Source organism: Idiotropiscis lumnitzeri, chromosome 5 (genome assembly GCF_059441095.1).
Source record: "Idiotropiscis lumnitzeri isolate Australia: NSW breed Sydney's pygmy pipehorse chromosome 5, RoL_Ilum_1.0, whole genome shotgun sequence".
Classification (NCBI taxonomy): domain Eukaryota; kingdom Metazoa; phylum Chordata; class Actinopteri; order Syngnathiformes; family Syngnathidae; genus Idiotropiscis; species Idiotropiscis lumnitzeri.
This window is the reverse complement of record NC_142395.1, coordinates 22,865,186-22,888,418: the sequence shown is the minus strand read 5'-3', so window position 1 is coordinate 22,888,418 and position 23,233 is coordinate 22,865,186. Positions and strand designations below refer to the sequence as shown.

The window sequence follows — 23,233 nt, the reverse complement described above, 5'->3', positions numbered from 1 at the left end:
CGATGGATTGCTTCTGTCTGGCCAATGCCGTCAGCTCACAAACATTCACTCTGGGTTGAAGACAGAGGAACAGGGACATGTTGGAGGCTAGCAGGGCTGCGGAGCAGCGCATCTAGACGGGGGGGACAGCCACCCTTTCCTAGATGGGCTACCTCCCCCTAAGTGGAGGGAGACACATTAGAACTGCGTAGCTCTCACCCGAGCACGGCTTGATATTTCTGGATGTTCATATGTGGGATTCAGTTGACGTTTGCAATGTGGGAGATGGTGGCGTTACCGAGGGGCAGCGCTCCCTTCCTGTCGTCTAGGACAAGATGGCAGCAGTGCAGGCGAACTGTGCATGCTATGGATTTATAAATCCGTAACATGTTCAGAGAAGCCCTGGATTATATTTATTGTGACTCTATGTGAAGGTAAGTGGACGGTGGCATCGCGTGTGCGGTTAAATTCACGATTTAGACCCAGTTTGCTTGTGAGTGACGTAACAGTGCCGTAACTTACCAACAAACTTGGTTAGCGCGTCTGTTTGGTTTTAATTATATTCTTAACTTTGTGATGACCAAACAATCATTCGGCCCCGATAAACAATTTACTAGTAGGAAAATTCCTTGTACGCCTACGTGACTATGACGTTGGTTGTAATGATTAACGTGAGTGTGTTGGGCACTCTTGGTGTTTTATTTCCGTGTTGTCATGGGGAACCGTCAACTTATACATCGTGATGACAATAGCAATTTCTACTACGTGGGTGAAACGAGCCGAGTGATTAGTGAATTGTGAGTCCCTTTTCGTTAAAAGTGTAAATCCATTACTTGTTAGAATCTTAAAACGTCAACAGGCATGTTAGCACAAACACGGAAGACCTTTGAGCTTAGCGAACCATTGAGTCCTTAAATTCTCTTGTTGTTTAACCAAATTCCGTCCTATAGCTTGCGTTTAAATAACTGGCTTTCGACTGTGGCACTTTCCAGTTATTTCTGAGCTTTTGTCTTTGGTACGAATAAATTCTCATAATAGAAAAAAACAGATAACTACGTGACCGATTTTCTGCCCGGGCACCTGTTGTTTCCCCCCCCACGCACTGGCCACAACATTAGGTACACCTAATGAACCCCAATTCAAGAGATGGTAAGTGCTGATAAGTGTCAAATTCATTTTTATCGCGAGCTGCACTAGTTACTACTTTTACTACTGAATATCATATAAATAAACATTCACCTCATCATATTATCATGTGCACACACAATTTATCACTAATTGTATTTAAAGTTAAAAGTCAATAGTGACAACAAAATATAAGCACTAATGTTCTGTTAAGTAGTGATTTGGCAAAAACAATGCTTATTTGTAAAAAAGAAAAAAAGTGAAGGAAATGTGCATTTATTTCCTACAGATTTCTAAATCCACTTAGCTTTTGTAAGACTCAAAAAATGAAGAGATAAGACCATTTTTGATGTGTTGCATCATACAGAGAGGCTGTTCGTAATACTTGTCAATTAAAAGTGATTTCCAACCAGGCCCCGTATTACACTAGTGAGAGATCATCAGGGATGTCATAACAAATCATCCAATTTCACTCAATTTTCATCAACATTATTTAATATTAATTAATAATGGATGGATGGATATTTGTTCATTCTTTTATGCCAGCAACCAACAGTGACACACAGAACAATTATATGCCCTTCCATCTGATGCCAGAACCTACTGTCAACCTGTTGCAATTGACACAACAGAATTCATCTTGGAATCTTGTGTTCAATTAAACAAAGAAACAACTCCACATTTTTAGCACCCCAGTTGATAATGTGTTTCAAAATTAGGGCTGAATTATTTTTGAAAATAATCTTAGCATGTTCCTCCAAATTGCGATTGTTTTATTTTTTTAGATCCTCTTTGAATGTATTTTCAATAAACATCCTTTGTTACAATAAACAATAGCAGATCTTTTATGCATTATAAAGATAAAGGCCAATGCATTACTTAATTTGATAGGCAGTTCATCCACTACAACAATTACAGGTAGGAACTGAAATATTTAGAGTGTCATCCATCCATCCATTATACCATCCGCCTAACCAGGTCAAAAACTCACGAGATTTACTTTGTTACCGTTGAAGACTTTCTAATGAATTTCTCGTTTGTCTGCAGTTATTTCGGCAAATGTTTCTTTTGCATTAGTGCTCGCTACCGCAACATGCCTGACAATGGAGTGAATGATAGTCCTCCTGTTAAAATTCTCAAACGAAATCCGACTGCCTTTAAGCAAATCGTCCGGTACCTCATCGGCTGTGTCTTGGGTCCGCTAACGCAAATCAGTGTAAATGGCTCGTGTCTTTGCACACGTTAGCGTCATCGTCACAGTATCTCCCACGAGCTGTCTCTCTCTCAACCACACCCACAGCAGCTTGTCCATCTTTCCATGGACCTCTGTCCGCAACTTAGAAATTCTTTTCTGGTGCTGGCGCTATTGTCTTTATCGTCTCCTTTTGCTTTAGTTATAGTACATATTGTAAAAGTTCTGCACTTGTACAGCTGACCACAAGCACGCTTTATATTATTCTAAAGTTTCGTGCTTTACTTTAGTGGACGTCGACCAATTCTTCTCATTGAATTTTTTTCCCATATTTAGAAAAAAATGTATCAAATTAATATCAAACAAGTCTTTCAGGAGGTGACAGTCGGGCGGGCATTTTATGACACTCCACACACTGTGTCTGAAACGTGTGCTTGCACTCTGTTTGTGCACGAAGAACTGGTTTTTCCGTAACCTCCGCTGCATTTAAGGTGGAAAATATAACCGTGATCACCATGACAAGCTTGGAATTTCTATGGAAAGCTGCACAGATGGGTGGAACATTTGCACCAGAAGTAAACATTAAACATACTTTGTAGCACTGGACAGGCATAGTGTTTATTTGAAGATCAGATAATTGGATTAAAATACCCATGTTTTTTTTTTTTTTGTTGTTTTTGTGATGGAGTGAGTAAGAATGTTGATCAAGAAATGTTACTTGGTAATAATTATCTAGGGCTCTTTACAATACAATCCAACTTTTACTTGCCACACGTAAGTTTCGACATAATATTGCAATAGAAACTGAAAGTAGTTGAAACTGGCGGTGCTTTTGCTTTTATTTTTCACTTTCTCGGGTCTGAGTCAGTTGATGACAATGCCATTCGACCAGAAGGAGTGAACCTGTGGCTACTGCGATTGGTAGTTATTTTCAGTTATGTGAGTTGAGCAGGCCGTAGGAGAGAAAGAAAGACTGAAGAAAGAAGAATGACTAGTATGACGCATAACCCTGAAATTGCGAACCCTCCAAGCTCATATCGGTCATCAGAATGGGAATGTTTGGGCTAACCGGTTGATAACAGTGATAGAAATCGTTAAGTAAGAAAGCTGGAATTGCTTCAAAATCACATTCTCACCTTTCACATATCAAACATAATGCTCATTGAAAGCCATTGTCCCAAAATAGATTGAAGTGGAGCGCAGACACAGTCTCCTCTGACAAATGTATTGACCATGGGCAGCTCAGCAAATTTTGCCAGTCCGACTTTCGTCATTCGCCAGCAGATGGGCCACCCGTTAGTCATCGTCAGTCTGCCTTTATTTCAAGGCAAACCAAAACTGCCTTTGTCAGTCCATGACTCCGTCATTATTTTAAGTATTGCCCCCCATGTATCGACATATGTTTTGAATCGTCTTTTATCGGAGAGATGCACCCCTCTAATGAACCCGTAAGATCTTGTTACAGTCCTACTAGAATATAATCGGTAGAATTAGTTTTAGAGACTAGTGAATGAAATGATTCATTTACGCTTCCACGTGTGATGATTGCATATTAACACCTTGGTGGCAGCAACGGTGTGTACTAATTACACTTTGTGCAGACAATTATTTCATGATGGTCAATCTCGCACCTTAAAAAAATACACTACACTCTATGGTCAGTGTGTATGTTATTAGCCAACCAAACAGCAGTGTGGGATTTTTACAACGCCTTTAACGGTTCATAATTAGAGGCATGTTGTGTCACGCAGCACCAGCGTTGGTTTAAAGTGTGATGCAGCCTCTTGGTTCCAGCTGTCCCTTTTCCACAGATGCCAATTTCTGCTGTATCCCTGCATAACCCAGTGGCAGAACATTCAGTCCGCTCTTTATATTGACTATGTACGAGAACTAATCTAACAAGCTGAGGATTTCTAAATGTTAGTCATAAATTCACAATTGAAATGCCATGTGCTCACATACCTTGGAAAATAGAGAGGCCTTTGAGCAAGAAGATCTTTTTCACGAGACGTTAAAAGTTCGTTGAGCTGTGGATATTCACAGCGGCGCCTGTTGGAAGGCAGCGGGATTGCAAGTAGAAAAATGCCCACTATTAGTCACGGATTCGTCTCTGACTTTGGCCTTCACGATGGTCATGCTGAAGTCACAGCTTAAGTTCGTCAGTGACAGACAATCTGTTGGTTCTGTTGCAGAAGATGTGCTCAAACAAGCAAAACTTCACATGGTGTATGTGCATAATAAAGGCACACCACATGAAAAGTTGAGAAATCCAAAGACATCCAGCCCACTCCACGTTGCAAAGCCATCGTCATGCTTATTGTCAGCTCTTTTTCATAATCATCTCCTTGACATCGCGCTGAACTATGCTATATATTTCTCACATGTTCAAGTGTTATCTGCAATGAACACAGCAGCTTTGTCTCACTTTGAATAGTGAAGTCAAACCACATGGCCAAAGTCAGTGTTTGCTTCTGATAGCTGCTGACTCATTGCGTAGATGAGATGGTGAAGATGGCCTGTTCCATTTTAATGCAGCTATGCTTTAACTGCTATAGATGCGGCGATTCTTTTTCTGCACAACTCTGGGATGAGCAGAATTATGTTTTAATCACCATCCGTTGAACCAAAGCAGAGTGCATTTCCTGACAGACATGCTGTTGATTGAGTCTCAACTAGTTTGTGGTCTGAATAACAAGCTTTTGGAAGTTGAGCTCGCGGCCATACTCTGGCTCCATTTGACACGGCCGTTGAAAGAGGTGTTTAGAACATTAAAGGAGGGAGGGATACTCTTTTAATATTATAATCACGAAAATGCGTCCGCAGCAAATCGTCAAATTTCTCATAGCTTCAGTCTATTACCAGTTTTATGTGACCTGACTTTATTAATGGCCCTAGATTTTTTTTTTGTTAAGTCCTTTTATGATGCATTTAGTGTAAAGAATTGGCTGATCCCCTATGAGAGAAAATGTATTTGCCTCTAACTCAGTGAATGTGCGAATTATGAAAAAGAAAAAAAAAAAACTCAGTGATATGTTAGGCATCTATAAATTTGTGAAATTTCATCACACTCAAAATGTGTATTGTTGGTCTTGGCTGGGCTTTTTTTTCCAAAGCCATATTACAGAGGTATTCAATTAAAAGTCACAGAGGTCCACGACGAAAATTTCTTCCAATTACAAAGTCCAACTTCCCGAAATGTCTAACCTATGTTCACATTTAGATATAGTTTCAATATTCAGTCATTTTCAACAGAGCGCACTTATATACTAAATATTTAGCAATGTTCCCATTAAACACCTTTGCCAGTCAAACAAATATAAGGCGTTTATTTCACATTCAAGAAAATGTGGCTCCAGGAATTTAAGGGTGCCACTTCCGGAAAAAAAACTGTAAAATATCTCCTGCAGAAATATATCAAGTGCTAAGCATTGAGTTAACATCTTTTGCCTTTTTTTTAAATCAAATAAAAATGGCTGTCCTCATGAAAAAGTAATTCAAAATGAGCTTTGACACCACTTTTTCTTTTGAATATTTTTTTAACTTCTCTTAATGAGAAAAATGAGTTTGTGACTGCCCTGCCAGTGACTTAAATCTGGGTTGGAACGGAGTCAGGGCCATTGGGATTTGGTAGATTATTTCACACATCTGGGCTTGGTGTTTTCCTTTAAATAATGTTTGTGCAACCACATTTAAGCACTCCTCCACAACTTCCCCATCACTTGAACGTTTTTTAATTTTCCCCAAAATCCATGATACTTTGACTGAATATTCGTTTGCATACCGCTGGGATGTAAACGAACATGTAAAAATCTATTATACTGCACTCGAAGTTCGATGTTTTTGCATGCGCTCACCTCAAACGTCAGCGGATAACTGTGCACAAAAGGGCGGTGCTTTGTTTCGTAGTGGCGCTTCGCAATGTTGCGACGGTTTCGGAGCATATGACGCACACTGGTTTAGAATCGGCTGCAGCCAGAACGAAACTAAATTTCTCCGTCCATTCATTGAAAACAACACGCATCAACCTTGCTAACTTTTTAGCAAGGCATACAGTCAGCCGCACTCTCTTCCGGTCTGCTGCGCAATTGGCAGTGGATCGTAAACAAAACATTTGATTGGCTCAAATCAGTGACGCCTTTTCCGTATTTTCTAGAATTGCAGCGCCAACGTTTGCGAATGCGACCTGAAAATAAATCATCGTAAATTGGCCGAACCATCCCGCCATTTGGTGATGCCTGCCATATTAGCATTGACGTGTTGCATGTTGGTTTTAACTTTTACTGCGTACAGCCGCCAGTAGTTTGTTCTATTTCCTGTTACTGTTATTTACAGCATATCGAACGCACTTTGTTTTCTCACTCAGCACCACTTGCTCATGTCTGACAGGTGTCTAGTGTTAATTTTCTTTGCGGTTTAAATTTCGAGTGGACTGCTGTCAAAAGGTCACTAGTGAGTAATTATCTTGCAGGTCAAGGTTGCTGGAAGGCTCCTGCAGCTTTGAAGGCTGTAATGCAATGCCACAGTAGGAGCCTCGTGGTTGACCAAGGGAGTAGCTGGCGTCTGCTCATAATAATAGAAGCAGCTGCCATTCTTTTCCCTTCCCACCAATTACTGCCCTGTGCGTCACATTTTGTGTCTGGCATCTCATAATTTAAGTATATTGTGTTTTTGCTAATGTGGTCTGTCTGCCTAGTTGCTCTTCCAGGGTTTTAGATGTGGAACTTAATGGGTGTCCAAAAAGGGAATTTTTGCCCGGGTTTTATCTTGCTGCGTCCTGTGGGCACACACCGCTACATTCACACTGCAGGTCATGATGCAAAAACCATGACCGTTATTTGTTAAACCTGACCTTTTTATGTGTGCGTTCACATTACAAAAATAAATGCAACTTCTAGTAGGTATGCATTGTTGCATTCATGTGCACGATGTAGAGTCACATACAAAACAAGCAAAGTTACGTGGCACAGTGTTTACGGAAGTAAATATGGTCCTGTGTGTAGTGGGTCACGTCAGCTTGACAAGAGGAGCAAGGCAGGAGGAGGTAGAAATATTTTTGGGCAATGAAACGATCCTCCTTGATCTCATTTCATGAAAGAGTTGGAGACGTTTAATAAGGATGACATCACCTCGTTGCTGCATGGAACAAATAATCCGTCTGCATTCCCGAATCACTTGTATTGCCACAAATGAAATTAAAGTCAAATATGAAAATAACAGTTTTTCTGAACAACTTTGGAGATGCATGCACGATTGTCATTCGTCTCCCAAGCACTCTTCCCCGCCCGCAAGCTTTTGATGACAAAGTATATTATATTCACATACAAAAGATGCCCAGATCTGGGAAAAAAAGACTTGCCCTGATCATATTGCATGAAAAATTTTTTTACATTTTACATATGGGTGACAAAATAATTTTTGACCCGTGAATGAGTGTGAAACCCATTTCATGCAACTTCTGGCTGTTTTCAGTAGTTCAGACTTGTCAACACAAATAAAGACGATACCGATAGTCTTGCATTGGAGGGTATCATAAAGCAAGACAAGAGCTTGTTCAACTTGTTTGTCATGTTATTGAAAAACGGTTGCTAGAAGGGTCAGAAATGTGGCTAAATGTATACCGTAGCGACCAGTTCGCTACGCTGTCATGATTGACTCTGCTTCTGCAAACCAGCTCCTGCTTTTCTAAACCACCTCCCTGATTTGTCGCCATGTTGTCGCTGTTAGCACTCCATGTCATCTGGGATGGAAAGACAATATTTGAACAAAAATCAATCGACAAATGAACATGAATAAATCCAGCCTATGAACTGTTTTTCGGTCCTGTGATTGATGAGTCATTGGTAACGGCAACTTCCAACTATTTTGGCCCAGGCTGTAATTTGTACTTTTCAAAAGGCCTACATGGCGAATCTTTTGGCCCTGTCTGTCTTCTGAGGGTTCTAACACCAAATTGACACAATGCATTGAAAAGTCTAAAAAGTTACATTTATTTGACCAAATGTTGATTAAAAGTGTGTAAAACATTGATACTGAGCTGTCCCAGACTGAAAGTAGGTCATGGGTCAGAGAATGGCACATATTGTCTCCATTCACGTTGCTCTGCGAGGGAGGCTTATTAGAAACTTTATTGAACTTCAATGCCCACTTAAATGGTTGTTGGATAATCGGATTTAATACATTCCCATGTGGGTGGTGTCCATCTGTACCCTTTAATGCCTTGTGACTTTTATTTTTGTCTGGTTGTCTTTCTCTGATGCTTTTCGTTTCTATTGGTTGCCTGGAGACATGCAGTAGGATGTATTTCAACCACAGTGAAAGGTCAGGCAAACCTTTGCAACATTAGTCATCTTCTGTGTGGAGGTGTTGGTGTGCTTACAGGGGGATGGATACGAGTCGAAAGGTGCTCTCAAGCGCTTCACTGCAGCTTGTTCTCTTAGTAGTGATGAAAGGCTGTGACAATTTCACATCATGGTTATAAGTATTATCACAATCTCGCTTAGAGAAATGAAAATGAAAATAGATTTAGCTCAGCAACGTTATTCACTTTTTGTACATTTGAAATTGCAAATTTGTGAATTGGAAGACCCCCACAATGTACGCTTGCCCCCACACATAGTTCTGCTTTCTCTAGCCTGAATCATGACTGATGGGTTTGTAATCAATTTTTTTTTTCGTAACCCGTTTCGGTCCGTAATCACAACAGGTGTTCTGAATGTACCAAAATTTGTAATATAAACCGTGTGACATCACTCGCTTCTTTTGTTGGTTCATTGTCAACAAGGATGAGTCAGCAGATAAAAACTGCTAATAATCATAACTTTTGATCATCGAGAGGAGGGGGAATTGAAACATGACGATGCTTTTGAAGTCGTTACCATTTAGTTGAACTGTGTTTAACATACGTCAACTTTTTCAATCTTACATAACTATGCAAGCAAAAAACCCCCCAAAAAAAACAACAAGGTTCTGAACCCGTTTTGTTCAGTAAGCAGCCCCGAGAAATGTTTGAAAAAGTTGGTTTAATTTTAAAGGAGAATCCCCTTAAAAGTTAACCCTTGTAAACCCTTATATGTGCTACTTTAAGCAGTTTGATCTTTTTTTATGCAACTAAGCAGCTGTCCATTTTCTGTAAAGCTTATCCTCATTAGTGTTTTTCGAATTAAAATACCAAAATGCTATGCCAAGGTTTCATATTATTGACACTCACTGTTTGTTTTATCCTCTTCCCTTCCAGGTATGGCCTCACAAGTCTTGGTTTACCCACCACACATTTATCAAACCCAGACAAGTGCCTTTAGCAGTGTGAAGAAACTCAAAGTTGAGCCCAGCAGCTGTGTGTACCATGAGAGAGCACATCCGCGGACTTATCTGAACAGGCGAAACCTTGGTATTCTGCACCCGACGAAAGCCTGCTCGTTCTTGAGCCAAGACTTGGCGGTGGACGCAAAAGTGTTTGGAGGACAACGGTACCCTGTGAAGACGGTGATTGTGCGGGGCGTCCAGAGACAACAGCCCGGGAAAAGAGGTGGAGGATCGGGCCCGGCTGCGGCCCAGCTGCGGCAGAGCACCGGGGTTGTCCACAAGCAGGACCAGAATCATCAGCAGCAGCAGAAGACAGTCACAGCAAGTGGGGGCAGCAGTGGAGCAACAGGGGCAGGAGGAGGGGGAAGGGGAGAGGGCTGCAGTGGAGGAGGAGTGGGTGTTGGAGAGGAGGAGGTGGCGGAGGGGGTGGAAGACACAGAATCGGACTGTGGAGGTTTGGACTCGGCTGACAGCTCTCAGCGATGTGGACTGAAACGTAAAAGTGAGGAGCTGGATAATCGAGGGAGCACCATGCAGATTGTGGAGGAACTGTCAATGTTGCCTGCCATGTTGCAAACAACGAATGTAGGAAACGCAGCAGCGCCTGCGGCCGTTGGGGCTGGAGGGGGAACTTCCAAGCAGGCCGCAGCACCCGTGGGTGTTGGTGCAGCAGGGGGAGCGGGAGGATGTGACGGGGACTACCAGGTAGTACAGCATGAGATTCTTTGCTCCCTGAAGAATAAATATGAAGTGCTGGATTTCTTGGGACGAGGCACATTCGGACAGGTTGTAAAGTGCTGGAAAAGAGGCACGGGCGAGGTCGTGGCGGTAAAGATCCTGAAGAACCATCCTTCATACGCCCGACAAGGTCAAATCGAAGTAGGCATCCTTGCTCGTCTGAGTGGGGAGAACGCAGACGAACACAACCTGGTGCGCGCCTTTGAATGCTTCCAACACCGCAGCCACACCTGTCTTGTGTTTGAGATGCTCGAGCAGAATCTGTATGATTTCCTGAAGCAGAATAAGTTCAGCCCGCTGCCCCTGAAAGTGATCCGACCTGTACTGCAGCAGGTGGCCACGGCTTTGAAAAAGTTGAAGAGTATGGGTCTGATTCATGCAGACCTCAAACCTGAGAACATTATGCTGGTGGATCCGGTGAGGCAACCCTACAGAGTGAAGGTGATAGACTTTGGATCAGCCAGCCATGTGTCCAAAGCCGTTTGCTCCACGTACCTCCAGTCTCGGTATTATAGGTGAGTGCAAACCTGTAAACATTGGCTTTAGTTGTTTGATTGTTTCGGCAATTCACTTTAGTGCAATTGCTTTGCGTTTTAGTGTCATTTGGAGGTAAAAGTCCTGTGTTAAAAAAAATGTCCTTTCCTTTGGCAAAATCTGCCATGCTGCACAACATCTTGCCAACTAAGGCGCCACATGCCACTGGAGTCTGAAAAAAACTGATGCCGCAGTGTTTATTATAAAAGGTTTTTCAGGCTTCACTGCCTGGGAACGAATGTGAAAAATGTTTAATTTTTTTTTTCAAACTGAATGCTTTAACTTCTAAATTGATTTATTGTTATTATTTTACAGTAGTGATAAATTAATGTGACAGTTTTTGAGTGCTAAATTGCTAACATCAACATTGTTTGTGTAGTTAGATTCCATCTACAAAGCCTGGCCAAGAATTTTCTAAATGATATCCCTTCAAGGGAGTTACTTACATGTTAATAACCCAAACTATTATAATCCCTGTAATTATAGGCTTTTTAGTTTTGGTCGTTTGTGGTTTTTACATCCAAGTCAAGAATCGTGTAAGCCTCAGCTGAGGCTACCCGCAGGTGACATTCATTCGGGCAATGTGTAGTTCGTTTATACTCCCAAGGCCTTGCGGAAACCTGAATTATCAACTCTGCATGCACAGTCCTGCTTAATGAACAACGACGCGTAAATGATTTTGGTTGGCTTTTGGTGTTTGTATTGACATAGGCAGCATAAACGTTCGCAACAACTACCGAAAGTGAATAATGAAATGATAAAATACAAAATAGCACTGAATCCTCTTAATATTATTTTATGGGAAGCATCAGCGGAAGTTCATGTTGCTGAATTACCGATACAAATAAAGCGCATTCTGGCAAGTAAGACTTGTTTTACTATTAAGTTGAAGTACATTGAAAATATCCGAAAATGGATTAGCTCAATCAATGTCATCTGAAGGTGATTTTCACATTTAGTCAAAATGTGTTGATAAACGCTCTGGAATGCGAATTCTGAGATGTATTTATTTATTTTTCAGAATCCCATTTCAGTTGTTTGGATTTCTTTGGGCGAGGCTAAAACAAAGTCTAGATATGCACAGTAAAACGCAATACTTGCAGACGAAGGCAACTAAGATACTCCATAAAAAATGTCGCTGATTCATGCGTTATTTGCTTCCTCAATAAATAGATACTAGAGGCTCACTTCTTCTGCATTACCGCCACCAAGTATAAAGACTGATTGAGTTTTGTTTTTGCTTATGTTTGTATGTGCTTATTATAATTTTTTAACTATGCCCAGTGATCACTCGTGTCTTGTGCAGCACTTTTGCATGGATTGAGGAAAAGATTTCAGGCGCCATTTACACAAAATTGTTGTCGTGACAACTATACGCAACGCAAATATGCATTGATGAATGAGAAGTGAAAAGTGGAAGTGAACGCGATTGCCTTGCCACCAATCTGAATGCTGACGTCAATGGTCTGTATAAACAAAAGACATGTTTTAGCGCATTTTCAAGGTGGGAATATGCAAGGACCTCACAGTCAAAGCAGTAGTAACAAAACAAACAAAGTGCTTAATTGTTTTTGTCGTCTTATGTAAAACTTATAAAATGAGAAAGAACTGACTGATTATTGGTTCCAGGAAATTTCTTTTGATGTATGACAGACACATGGCTGACGGGGCTTTTATCCTCTTCCTTCCTCTCTCTCATTCCACTTTTGTTTGGTAGTAGTCAACCACTGTATTGAAGGAATGGTTAGACTTAGAGCTGTTCAATAAGGCGACTGGACAGTGTTATTTAAAAAAAACAAAAAACAAACTATGAACTTGTAAAGTTCGTGTGTTTTTTTTTTTTTACATTGTTAAACAAACTGCAAAACAATGGTGAAAGGAATCTGTATACGTCAGCCAGGCCCTCTCATCCAACATCAGTGACCTTTGACGTCACTAATGCTCTTCTAGATGAAATGGCAACTATCTCACACACGAACTCTAAAATCTTGTCTATAAGCTTCCCAAAACAGTGGAAACTGCCAAACGTGTCAGATTCTCTTCCATTTTCAGTCCCAATGGTTATGGTTCATAGACTGATGTTGCAATACCAAACTCTGTGATGCACCTATAAAAAAACGTATTTTCACAAATACCATTGTATGTACGCTGTTTCGGGAAGTTGCCAAAAATAGAACAATTTGTACTTGGTTGTACTTTTGTAAGGCAGGAAGTAGAGAGCAGCTGCTTGTCATCGCTGTCTTCTCAGCGCTTTGGTTACCATTCATGCCATTCTGAAGCTCTATGCTGTTGCATACAAATGAAGGTGGCTTTAATTAACAGATATTTTAAGACGTACAAGTACTGTTACATTTGTATTGAAAATCAACCTATAGTATACGGATCATAGACATTGAACGAGAGCCCGTATAAATCAAATGACTGCATGCTATGTAAATAGCTGCAAGAATAAAATCGCAAAACTGTGCCTGCTTTGTGGAACCCGTGCTGAGCGAACTTCAGGGCTACAGCATGTTTAAGGACGTGAGTAAAGAACTGCTTAAAATAACTTGTGGGATGCTGGCCAGTGTGGCTCTATAGATGGTTAAGCAGCTAGAAGGAAATGAAAGAAGAGCTTGACAATACAATCAGTTCTCACTCCATTTGACTGAAGAATCGGTGTGTTTTGTCCATTTGTTGCTGGCCAATTATTCACGGCAACTAATAGGTAATACTGTTTATAGTCATGGGCCAAGAAACAAGCCTCTTGTACATTTTGCACACGTTTGAATAGTCTGGTAGTTTGCCAAAGTGGATTGCTCAAATAGATTAGATTTGGATTAAAAATGAAAAACTCTGAAATTTGCTCTCTTAAGTTTAACATTGTTATATTATGTAAAATGCATTTCATTCAATTGTATTGTCTTTGAAGCATGTGTTCTCATTATATTTAAGAACAAGCACTGGCGCACCCCTTATCCAAACTGTTTTCTCTTAGTTCCTTTTGATTCTGTATTAAATTACTGTGAATTATTTTGGCTTGCCTAGTTATGTTATTTGCTAGTAAAAAGTAATAATAAAATAAATCAAGTAACACGCTCCAACTGCACTCTTCTGTCAGAAAACATGCAGCAAAAATGGGAATACTGCACCAAACCAGCACGATAAATGTCTTTTTCTTTTGGGCTCGGCTTAACGAACAGTGCCTCCACACATAATGAAAGGAAATGAAATCTGAAAAGATCAACTTTACATTCCACAGTGTTATTGGTGTTTTTCAATAAATTAATGGATTTAGGGCAACATTTCTACGGAATACTAAGGAGGTTTCACCTTGAAAATGAGATCAGTCATGACTTAAGGCCCTCTCGTATTTGGCAACCTCAAGCCAAGTTGTTGCCAAGGACAAAAAAAACATGACGCTTGAACTTGTGTGTACTCAGACGACTATTGGAAAGTTCAACATAGCCTTGTCGTTGCAGTCTTGGAAATTTAATCTCCAAAACAACTCAGTGTACATGGAAGAAAAGCAAGTTGAAATGGGAATTCACTTCTAAATGACTTCTTTTGATTTATTCAGGTTTGGACTGAAACTGCAAATTTATTAGACCACCTGTGACAAAGAGACCCTCCAGCCTCATGAAATGTTGCATTTGTAATTAAATGTTAGATAAACATAACGACTTTGGTAATTACCAATACAGTACTGTAAATTTCGGGCAGCTGTTGCATTAACCTTGATGGTCCAATAAATGTAATAGATTCAGAAGGGTATATGACAACATAATTGCTGGCTGAAAAAACTGGACTCAGATGCCTTAATGTGGATGATGAAGTTCTTTGTTGTAAAAAGAGAAAATGGCAACATGATTTTAGATCAATTCAATTGTATTACCCACTAAACAGACAGCAAACAGAAAAGACATATTGCTGGTCAAAGTAGAAAAAAACCAATCAACTAAAAGGTACTCAGTTGAACGCAAACCTCCACCAATTTTAAGCATTGTTAATTTGGATTAGCATAAACGTGTACTTAATACATACTTGCCTCTTTGCATATGCCTTAATATTCCAGTTTAAGATTAATGTATATAAAGGAAACAAACCTTAGCACTTGATTTTGTTAATTGATGTCCCCCAAAACTTTTACATTTGCCAATATTAATAGTTTCAACTGTACAAACTATGATCATTCAAATTAATTTTACATTACCTTTAAACATTTTGACACTACCTTGTGACATCTTAGTGAAGGAGCGTGCTAACTTTTTCAATCGTAGGCCACAATTGGTTATAAAATTTCAGATCAGATAGATTGGGTGTTTCGCTAACCTCACCTCATCAGTGAAAAAAAATACATTTAGTATATAGAGAAACCATGCTTTAACAGGGTTTATTCATTTAATTTTTTCAAGTTCGGCGGGCCGGATTAAAACATTTAACAAGTCGCATGTGGCCCCCAGGCTGTAGTTTGCCATTGCCAGTTTTCAGGGCATTTCTGAAGGAACACAATAACAAATATGTGAGAGACTACTGAATTGACAAAATGTGTCCTCAGCATGCAACACAACTTGACTTGCAGTGCCCGTCAATGGATTTTCTTTTTTCTTTTTTTTTGCTTCCATCATGTCTCGCCTTTTTTAAGTGAGATCTAAATGGACAAATTGGTTCTAAAATGCTCCCAGTGAGACATAACATTTCACATCGAATGATGTGTTGTGGGCACTCTATGTGACTGGCATAGAAAAGGTCCATTAGATTTCCATTTGAAATGTAATGACTGTTATAACCAGCTTGGCGGGGGGAGGCTTCCATCTAAATTTGGGGTAAGAATCTTTCTTTACCTTTGGCGGCGTGTCAGCACATTAAGAGGTTTACATTGGTCGCATACGCCCAAAGCCTTGTACCCTTAATCCAAGTGCTAGGCTGATCAGAGTGAAACTGGTGCCTGTGTTCCACTTAATAATACTGAATGACCTGGAAGTTAGTGTGTGGAATTACACGATTGTGGAAGAGATGTGTAGAAATGCCTCCCGCTTGCATCAAGTGTTCACCATGTTGCTAGATTGTCTTTGTGGGATCACATGTCTACCTGTGCCTCCGAAAATACTTTCATCTGAACAAGCTGTGTAAGGCTTTTGTTTCTGAACAAGCTGTGTAAGGCTTTTGTAGGTGCAAAACAACAATACCCCTCCCTCATGTGTTGCCGCCCTTATTTGCAGGTCGGATTCCACCTTACACATTGGTGCTCCCTGATAGGACACAAGTGGGAGGATGAGGGAACTATTTCTGGAGTGTGAGATAACAGCCTCACTTAAAGTTCTGTAAACGGAAACAAAAATAGTTGCGCTACATACATGACTGACGCACTTTATGGGGCTGAGGCAGTTCCCTGTCTTTTTTGACATGCTGGTTTCAATGTTAGGCTCCAAGCCTCAACATCATACAGAAATCGCAATCTGGTGAAATAGTAAAATGTCCTTTGGCAATTATGAGCCCACTAACAAATGAAAGGGGAAGGCCTGGATCAGTGGCCGTTTCCAATCTTGAGGCCATTGTGACCATGTCGAAGTATCTTTGAGCAAGATATTGCCAAAGATAGCACTCTTGTGCTTCTCTTTTATCACTTTTCATTTTTGACTCATCGTCAATTGATTTATAGTAACAGTAAACCCTCATGTAAATGAAGAAAATCTAAGGCAGATTTTTTTTTTTTTTTTTATCTGTGAAAAGGAGATTTAATACTGTCCAAGCTCTCGTCTCAGCCTGGCCGACCTCCTAACCCACTGGCCGGGCTTGCTCATGCATGGCCATTCTGGCTCAACCCATGATGCATGCTATTTCACAGGCGAAATTATCTGACCGCCATCATGCAGAATTTTATGAGATTACGCATTGCAAATATTTCTCTTTTCCAAACAAACACCACCACCATGAATGAATAGTCATATCAAACTGGTACCACTTTTTGTTAATGTCTTATATAATGATATCACGTTAAATAGATGTAATTGAAAGTAAAATGAAACAAATTCATGCGTGTATTGTAATTATATTGTAATGTAATGAATGTAATTCTTTTTGTATTTTCTACAGGGCTCCAGAAATTATTTTGGGATTGCCATTTTGTGAAGCCATAGACATGTGGTCCCTAGGCTGTGTGATCGCTGAACTTTTCCTGGGCTGGCCCCTTTATCCCGGGGCCCTGGAGTATGACCAGGTAAGCAACCATAATCGCCTGAAAAAAAAAACTGCAGTCATGTGAACTAACCTTTTATGCCTATTTTTAACTAAAACAGACTAAAACCCTATTTGAGTTTTCGTCGACTAAATTTAGGCAAACTAGACTAAAATTTTATATATATATTTTTTTTAGAGTTTCCGTTAACTAAAACTAGACTAAAACCTTTTTGAGTTTTTGTCGACTAAAACTAAACTATCTCCAATAGGAATGACTAAATGTGATGAAAAGTAATAAGCATTTTTGTCCAAAAGATTAAGACTAAATCTAAAATGCCTGCCAAAAATAACACTGGTTATAAAGCAATGAGCAGGTCGCATTTGAACTGTTTCCTTTTCTTGAATGGGCTTTGGCACTCCTTATTTGAGGCATTCTGAATGAACGAATCGCACAATTGAACGAGGTTCAGAACGGTCGGAGTGTATTTCTGAATGCACCCACAATTAGAGTCCGAGCACTGCTGCTGTTGTCTTTTGTAAAATGAAATGCCCCCCAAAATTCGACTTATATGCAGAAGCGATGTATAGTTTGTGTTTTCTCCTTCATCTTTGTTGTCCTATTTGCATCTGTTTTTGTGTGAGTTTTCTGTTTTCTGTTTTTCTTTTGTGGATCTCCCCCTCTCCCCAATTTAAGCACATTTACTGCTTTCAAACTCAAGATGGTGAAGTTAAATATAGTTGTACCCCTGTACCACCTCCAAAATTGTCTATTCAAGCCAACATAAACACTGTCCATGTGTCTGTCTGGGCAGCATCACATACCGCATTTCCACCTTTTCCATTTGTTTTCCTTTTCCTCTGTCTTCAATTTGCTTTTCCAGTGTTCATGCAGCTTTCCAAAAGTGACAGTCCACAGTTATTCCGATTTTCCATTCTATGCATTAAAAAATGGATGGGTGGATATTTTCTTAAGTTTGTTGAAGCTTATGGTTTGATGATGCAGAATTTCTCTTGATGTGTTGAGATACAGCCTAGTGCCAGAATGCAATAGAGTTCTTCAACTCTCTGAGATCTATTTTTCTATTAGATACAGCAAAAATATATATATATATTTTTTTGTGGGAAAGGACATTTTCTTTAGATTTTGCCGTTAGCTGGTGTTGGCGAGACTGAGTAGAAATTGGTTTTGGTCTTCCCAGTGGACTCCCGACAGTGTCTTCCGGGGACCAGACTGATCAGGGCTTAAGCTGAGCCGCTTTTCCCGATCCCCTCAAAGCCTGCCAGCAAAACCTCCATGTGCCATACTGCACCCTACCTGATGACGCTCGGCCTCCTTGCACCATGCACTGAAGCCCATGAAGTATATTTATGACCAACTTTAAATAGTTTCAATCCCCGGGACGGGGGAAGGACTAATCACTCACCTCTGACACAGATTTGACCTCAGTCAACAACATAATTCATAAACTGCAAATTTAATTTGGCATTAGCCAGGTAGCATGTAATGTTGCCTTCGGGAGATTTGAGGAGAGCGTCCTCACTTAATGAAGAGACTACTTGGTGTCTGATTTCTCATATGGGCAGATGAGTTTGGATAAAAGTTGCTAAAAATGGTAGGTGTGAGAGTGACTAAAAAAGCAGGATCCTAGGTGAGAAGAAACTTGAAATACAGACCGGGCGGGTATTTTGGACATTTTGAAATAATTCCCATCAACTTGAAAAGAAAATCCAATTGACGAATCACCATCTGAAGTTTGATAAAGTTGCACGCAAACTAAACAACTCAAAAACATTTTTGAAATCATGGTGAAAAACCTATAAATGATCCGAGGCCACAGATAAAGTGTGGGAAAAGGAAAGAAAATGTCTAATTTGTCTTGTAAAAAAACAAAAACAAAACACAGACTGAAACATCTATTTGAGTGATAGAAGGAACATTTAGTTTTTCGAATTTGGGGCATTTCACCAAAATAGTACCAACAAAAGAAAAATTAATCAGTATTCCTTTGTTAATAAACAGTGACTACACAATTTACACATTAAGCTGACTAAAATTAAGAGGACACAGTGAGGCAGCTGCCTGCTGGTGTGAGGTGTCATCCATTTGCCATGGCGGGGATCTAGCTGGAGCCCTTCCGTTCCATTTTGTACTTCTCTTTCTGCACGGGCTCAGGTTCCATCTTACACTGCATATTGTATTTATAACTCAGACTCCTACTTTTCCAGTCCTCATCCTATATTACACTACCTTTTAGTTCACTTTTAATATCAGTAGCCAATCATAGGAAACGCCTCTGGTCTGGTTATAATGAGTTTGAAGTAGCACAAGTACTCTAGGTGTCAATATTAAAAGCATTCTGCTGAGCTCCCATAATCCAAAACAGCTAAGCTATTTCAGTTCTTTTGTTATTCAATTATTGAAAAATTGGTTTGAAATTGGTTGGAGTTTTTTGGGATGCTGGAACGGATTAATAGCATTTCCATTCATTTCATTGGTGAAACCTAATTTGAGATGAGATTGTTTTGCATTAAGTGTGTGGTCACGAAACAATTTTAGCTCGTTGGTTAAGGTACCGCTGTAAGACGTGAACTGAACTGCATTGGAGTTGAAAGTAGACCAAAACCACTTCTCCATGTAGACGGCATGTCATGTCTTATTAGGAAAATGACAAGGTTTTGTCACAATTGTGGAGACCAAAGGCAAGATGAAGTCCCTTAATTCAATCACGCGTCCTCTGTCAATTGTTTAGATGTGATAATTGTAATACAATATTCATAGATGAGATGTGCCTTTTTGTCACAAATGCTAGAAGCAATTGAATATTCAAATATTTGATCTTTATATGGATTAAATAAAAACAACGGTTTTCTTGGTTGATATCTACTTGATCATCTTGTGATCTCACTCTCTGCTGAGGAACGCCTTTTGGGAAAGAAGCAACCCACACACTGGCCGTTTTTCTTTTTCTTTTATTTTTTTATTGTGTGGACTGTCTCGTTTATGTAGTGCTGCTGAAGAGCCGGGAAATGTAATTATTGCACTTTTAAGTGTCTGCTCAGTATTGCATGGATCTCTTACTCGTGTCATCATGGTATGACAGGGAGTGGAAAGCAAAATTTTGTTTGACAAAGTGCTTAGAAAATGTCGACTTCAAACTACGGCTGTCCAATAGTAAACCAAATTATAATTGATAATCAGCAAAATATGTTTTATTAATAATTATTACACCAGAAGTACTTTAAACCAAATTATATATTAATGCTATGACATAATTATTTGTGAATTTTTCAATTTATTTAATTTTATAAGAAAATAAATAATTTTAGAGGACCTTGTCAAATTCCAGTCATTTAGTTTCGGACTCCATTGAGAAGCCCAGTAAGAAAATGTGGATCTAAAAAGTGAATTCAGTTAAAAATACCTCATTCACGGTCAAAATAGTAAAACATCAGGAGCTTACTGAAAGTGTAAGAAGACCCAATAAAGCTATTCATAAATTTTGGAGGGTCTTTGTCCAAATTGTTGCACAGCTGCACAGTGGTACCTCTACATTATGGAAAGATTTTCTGTCCTTACATGTCATGTCTTTATCGTAGTTACCTGTTCAGCTCATACTGTGCTTGTGTGCTTTACATACTTGGCAAATAAAGATGATTCTGATTCTGATATAATCAAATAGATGGTGGTGGTCTAATACTGCGATTGTTGTGCGTGATGAAAGCTTCTCCCAAATAGTTGGGGTCAGATTTTCTGTAAATTTCCCCGCAAAATGGTTTCGTAGACTTTTAGTATTCATTCTGCTGCTCCCGTTTTGTGTTAGATCACCAGTAAAGTCTAGTGAGCCTGTTCCAAAAGCAGCCATGACATTACCGCCACCATGCTTTTTGATGAGCTTGTGTGTCTTTTCCTTTTTCATAATTTGGCCAATGTTTCTTTCATCAACTTCTTTTGATACCCTTGGCCAAACTGCTCAATTTCTGTTGCTCAGTACACTAATAGATTCTTTGTCACCACCTTTCAAATTGTTCCAATGCTATTGAGGGGACTGTACTTTTTTATTTTTTTTTAGAAAAAAAAACCATTTAAGCGCTCCACATGTGCACACTGTACATGTGTTGTTTAATTTTCCCGGACTTGACTGTATTCATTATTCTGATTTACTGTACATCTTGTGAATTTATATAAACTGAGAAATCAGATCGCTTTCCCTTTATCAAGAACAAATGAATAAGGCTTTTCTTCATATGTTACGTCGTCTTACAGATATATTGCTTGTTTATGTCCCAGGATCATACAAACATTCAAACTCGGGTTCATCACATTCTCAGGGCCTACAGTAAACTTTCACATGCTAAATGTTTTGTTGCTCAATTACCGCATCTCTCTTTATTATACTCGGAATCATTCTTGTACGAAACGTTGTTTTTTTTTTATTGAGCTAGTAGGATATTAGACCACCCACACAGTCAAGATTGCACACTGCAAATACCGTTGATTTCCACCTCTACATCTAAGGGTTGTAATATTTCGCCTTTTCTGCTTTATTGCTGCCGTTACAGTAATGTAATTCTCAGCACTGTCTTTGTTTATACAAAGCCTCACTTTGGAGGCTGTTCAACAATGTCATTGTGTCCTTGTTCCACTTTTTTTGTTTTTTTTTTAAACTTTGTTTTATAGCCTTGTTTTTCAGCTTTGGAAAATTAATGCAAGACTTTCCCCTCCCTATTTTGTAAACCACTTCCTCGCTATAGTAATGTTTTTCAATTTTTAAAACATAACCCGCGAGGGCTGATCTTTTAGCAATGTTACATATAATTTCTGCCATACTGGCATACGCAAATAGTGTGACATAACAGGATTTTATCATTTCGGGTTATAACGGTGCTACAATGATTGACATCGTGCGACACATCTCTCTCAACGTTCGGCTCCATGATTCTTTGCGGTGCTAAATCTGAAATGCTTGTTGTCCTTAACACTTAAGTGTGATTGACGTCAGCAAGGCTTCTCACTGGCCTCCTCTCATAAACCTGTGCGTGTGTGTGTGTGTGTCGCACTCCATCGAAGAGCCATCATTACTAAGGAAGGCGTCTGGCATTTAGCGCAGGAGAACCTTGTTATCACAGCTAACTTGCAAAGACCTTGACACCTGTCAGACATCAGCACAGGGATATTTAAGTTTAACTGTTTCACATGAACTGCAGTCTTCAAGGTTTGTGCCCTGACGCAGACGATGTGCACCCAGTGACTCTGACTGTCAGGGTCTTTATAGAATGACGTCTTTGTTATTGACTTTTTTTTTTTTAATGACCTTCAGCACAGTATCTCTGTGTGGCTATTAAATTAATTTGTATTTCCTCCACTGGATTGTTAACATAACTATTAATAGAATGATTGTTTATTCTTGTCTTGTTTTCTCTCTCCAATCCTCTTTTCCGCCCAACTAGATTCGCTACATTTCTCAGACACAAGGTTTGCCTGGAGAACATTTACTGAATGCAGGGACAAAGACAACGCGTTTCTTTTGCAGAGAGTCGGACTCTCCTTATGCAGTCTGGAGAATAAAGGTGAACAGTTTATCGGCAGTCAATACGACAGAAACCTCTTCTCATATTTTTAACTCCACTGACACTCTACTTCTAAACATAATCTGTCTCCTCAGTCGACAGATGAGCATGAAGCTGAGACGGGAATGAAATCAAAGGAAGCGAGGAAGTATATCTTCAGCTGTTTGGACGACATAGTGCATGTATGTTCAACTCATCTGACTTCTAATATTATTATTATCATTATTATTATTGTTATAATAAATTATATTTGTCAAGACATTGATCATATTAAATCTATCACTGACAGTCATTCTCAGTGTTTGTGTCTCATCATTGATGATCGTAGTTCAACTGTTATTCAGGTTAATGCAAATAAGGGTAACAAAACATTTCTAAGACATTATAATTTAAGAAGTGTAGATTTTAACCAGGGTCATGGAAATTGACACACTTTATTAGATTTGCTTCTTGGGGCTCGCATACAATTATGTTATCTGGCAACCGGGTCTCAAGTTTGATACCGGTGCGTTACAGGATGTGGTTCTTTATCTGCGAAAGTGGATAAGAATCTTGTTAGTGAGAGAGTGACGACATTTTACAATCTTAATTTCTTCTCAGTTAAACATTAAACAGAAAAATGTCTCACTTGTTGTC

At 39.5% G+C, this 23,233-nt stretch overlaps 1 protein-coding gene across 3 annotated transcripts in view; it reads left to right on the top strand.

Moving 5' to 3' along the window:
* Positions 1-42: 42 nt before the first annotated feature.
* hipk3b (homeodomain interacting protein kinase 3b) overlaps positions 43-23,233 on the top strand; it is a 30,837-nt gene continuing 7,646 nt past the window's right edge. For all 3 annotated transcript variants that reach the window (XM_088295906.1, XM_088295907.1, XM_088295905.1), the window contains exons 1-5: positions 43-413; positions 9,531-10,851; positions 16,946-17,069; positions 22,478-22,597; positions 22,693-22,779. In XM_088295906.1, coding sequence (XP_088152032.1) covers positions 341-413; positions 9,531-10,851; positions 16,946-17,069; positions 22,478-22,597; positions 22,693-22,779 — 1,725 coding nt within the window. In that variant the 5' untranslated portion in view covers positions 43-340. The remainder of the gene's footprint in view (positions 414-9,530; positions 10,852-16,945; positions 17,070-22,477; positions 22,598-22,692; positions 22,780-23,233) is intronic.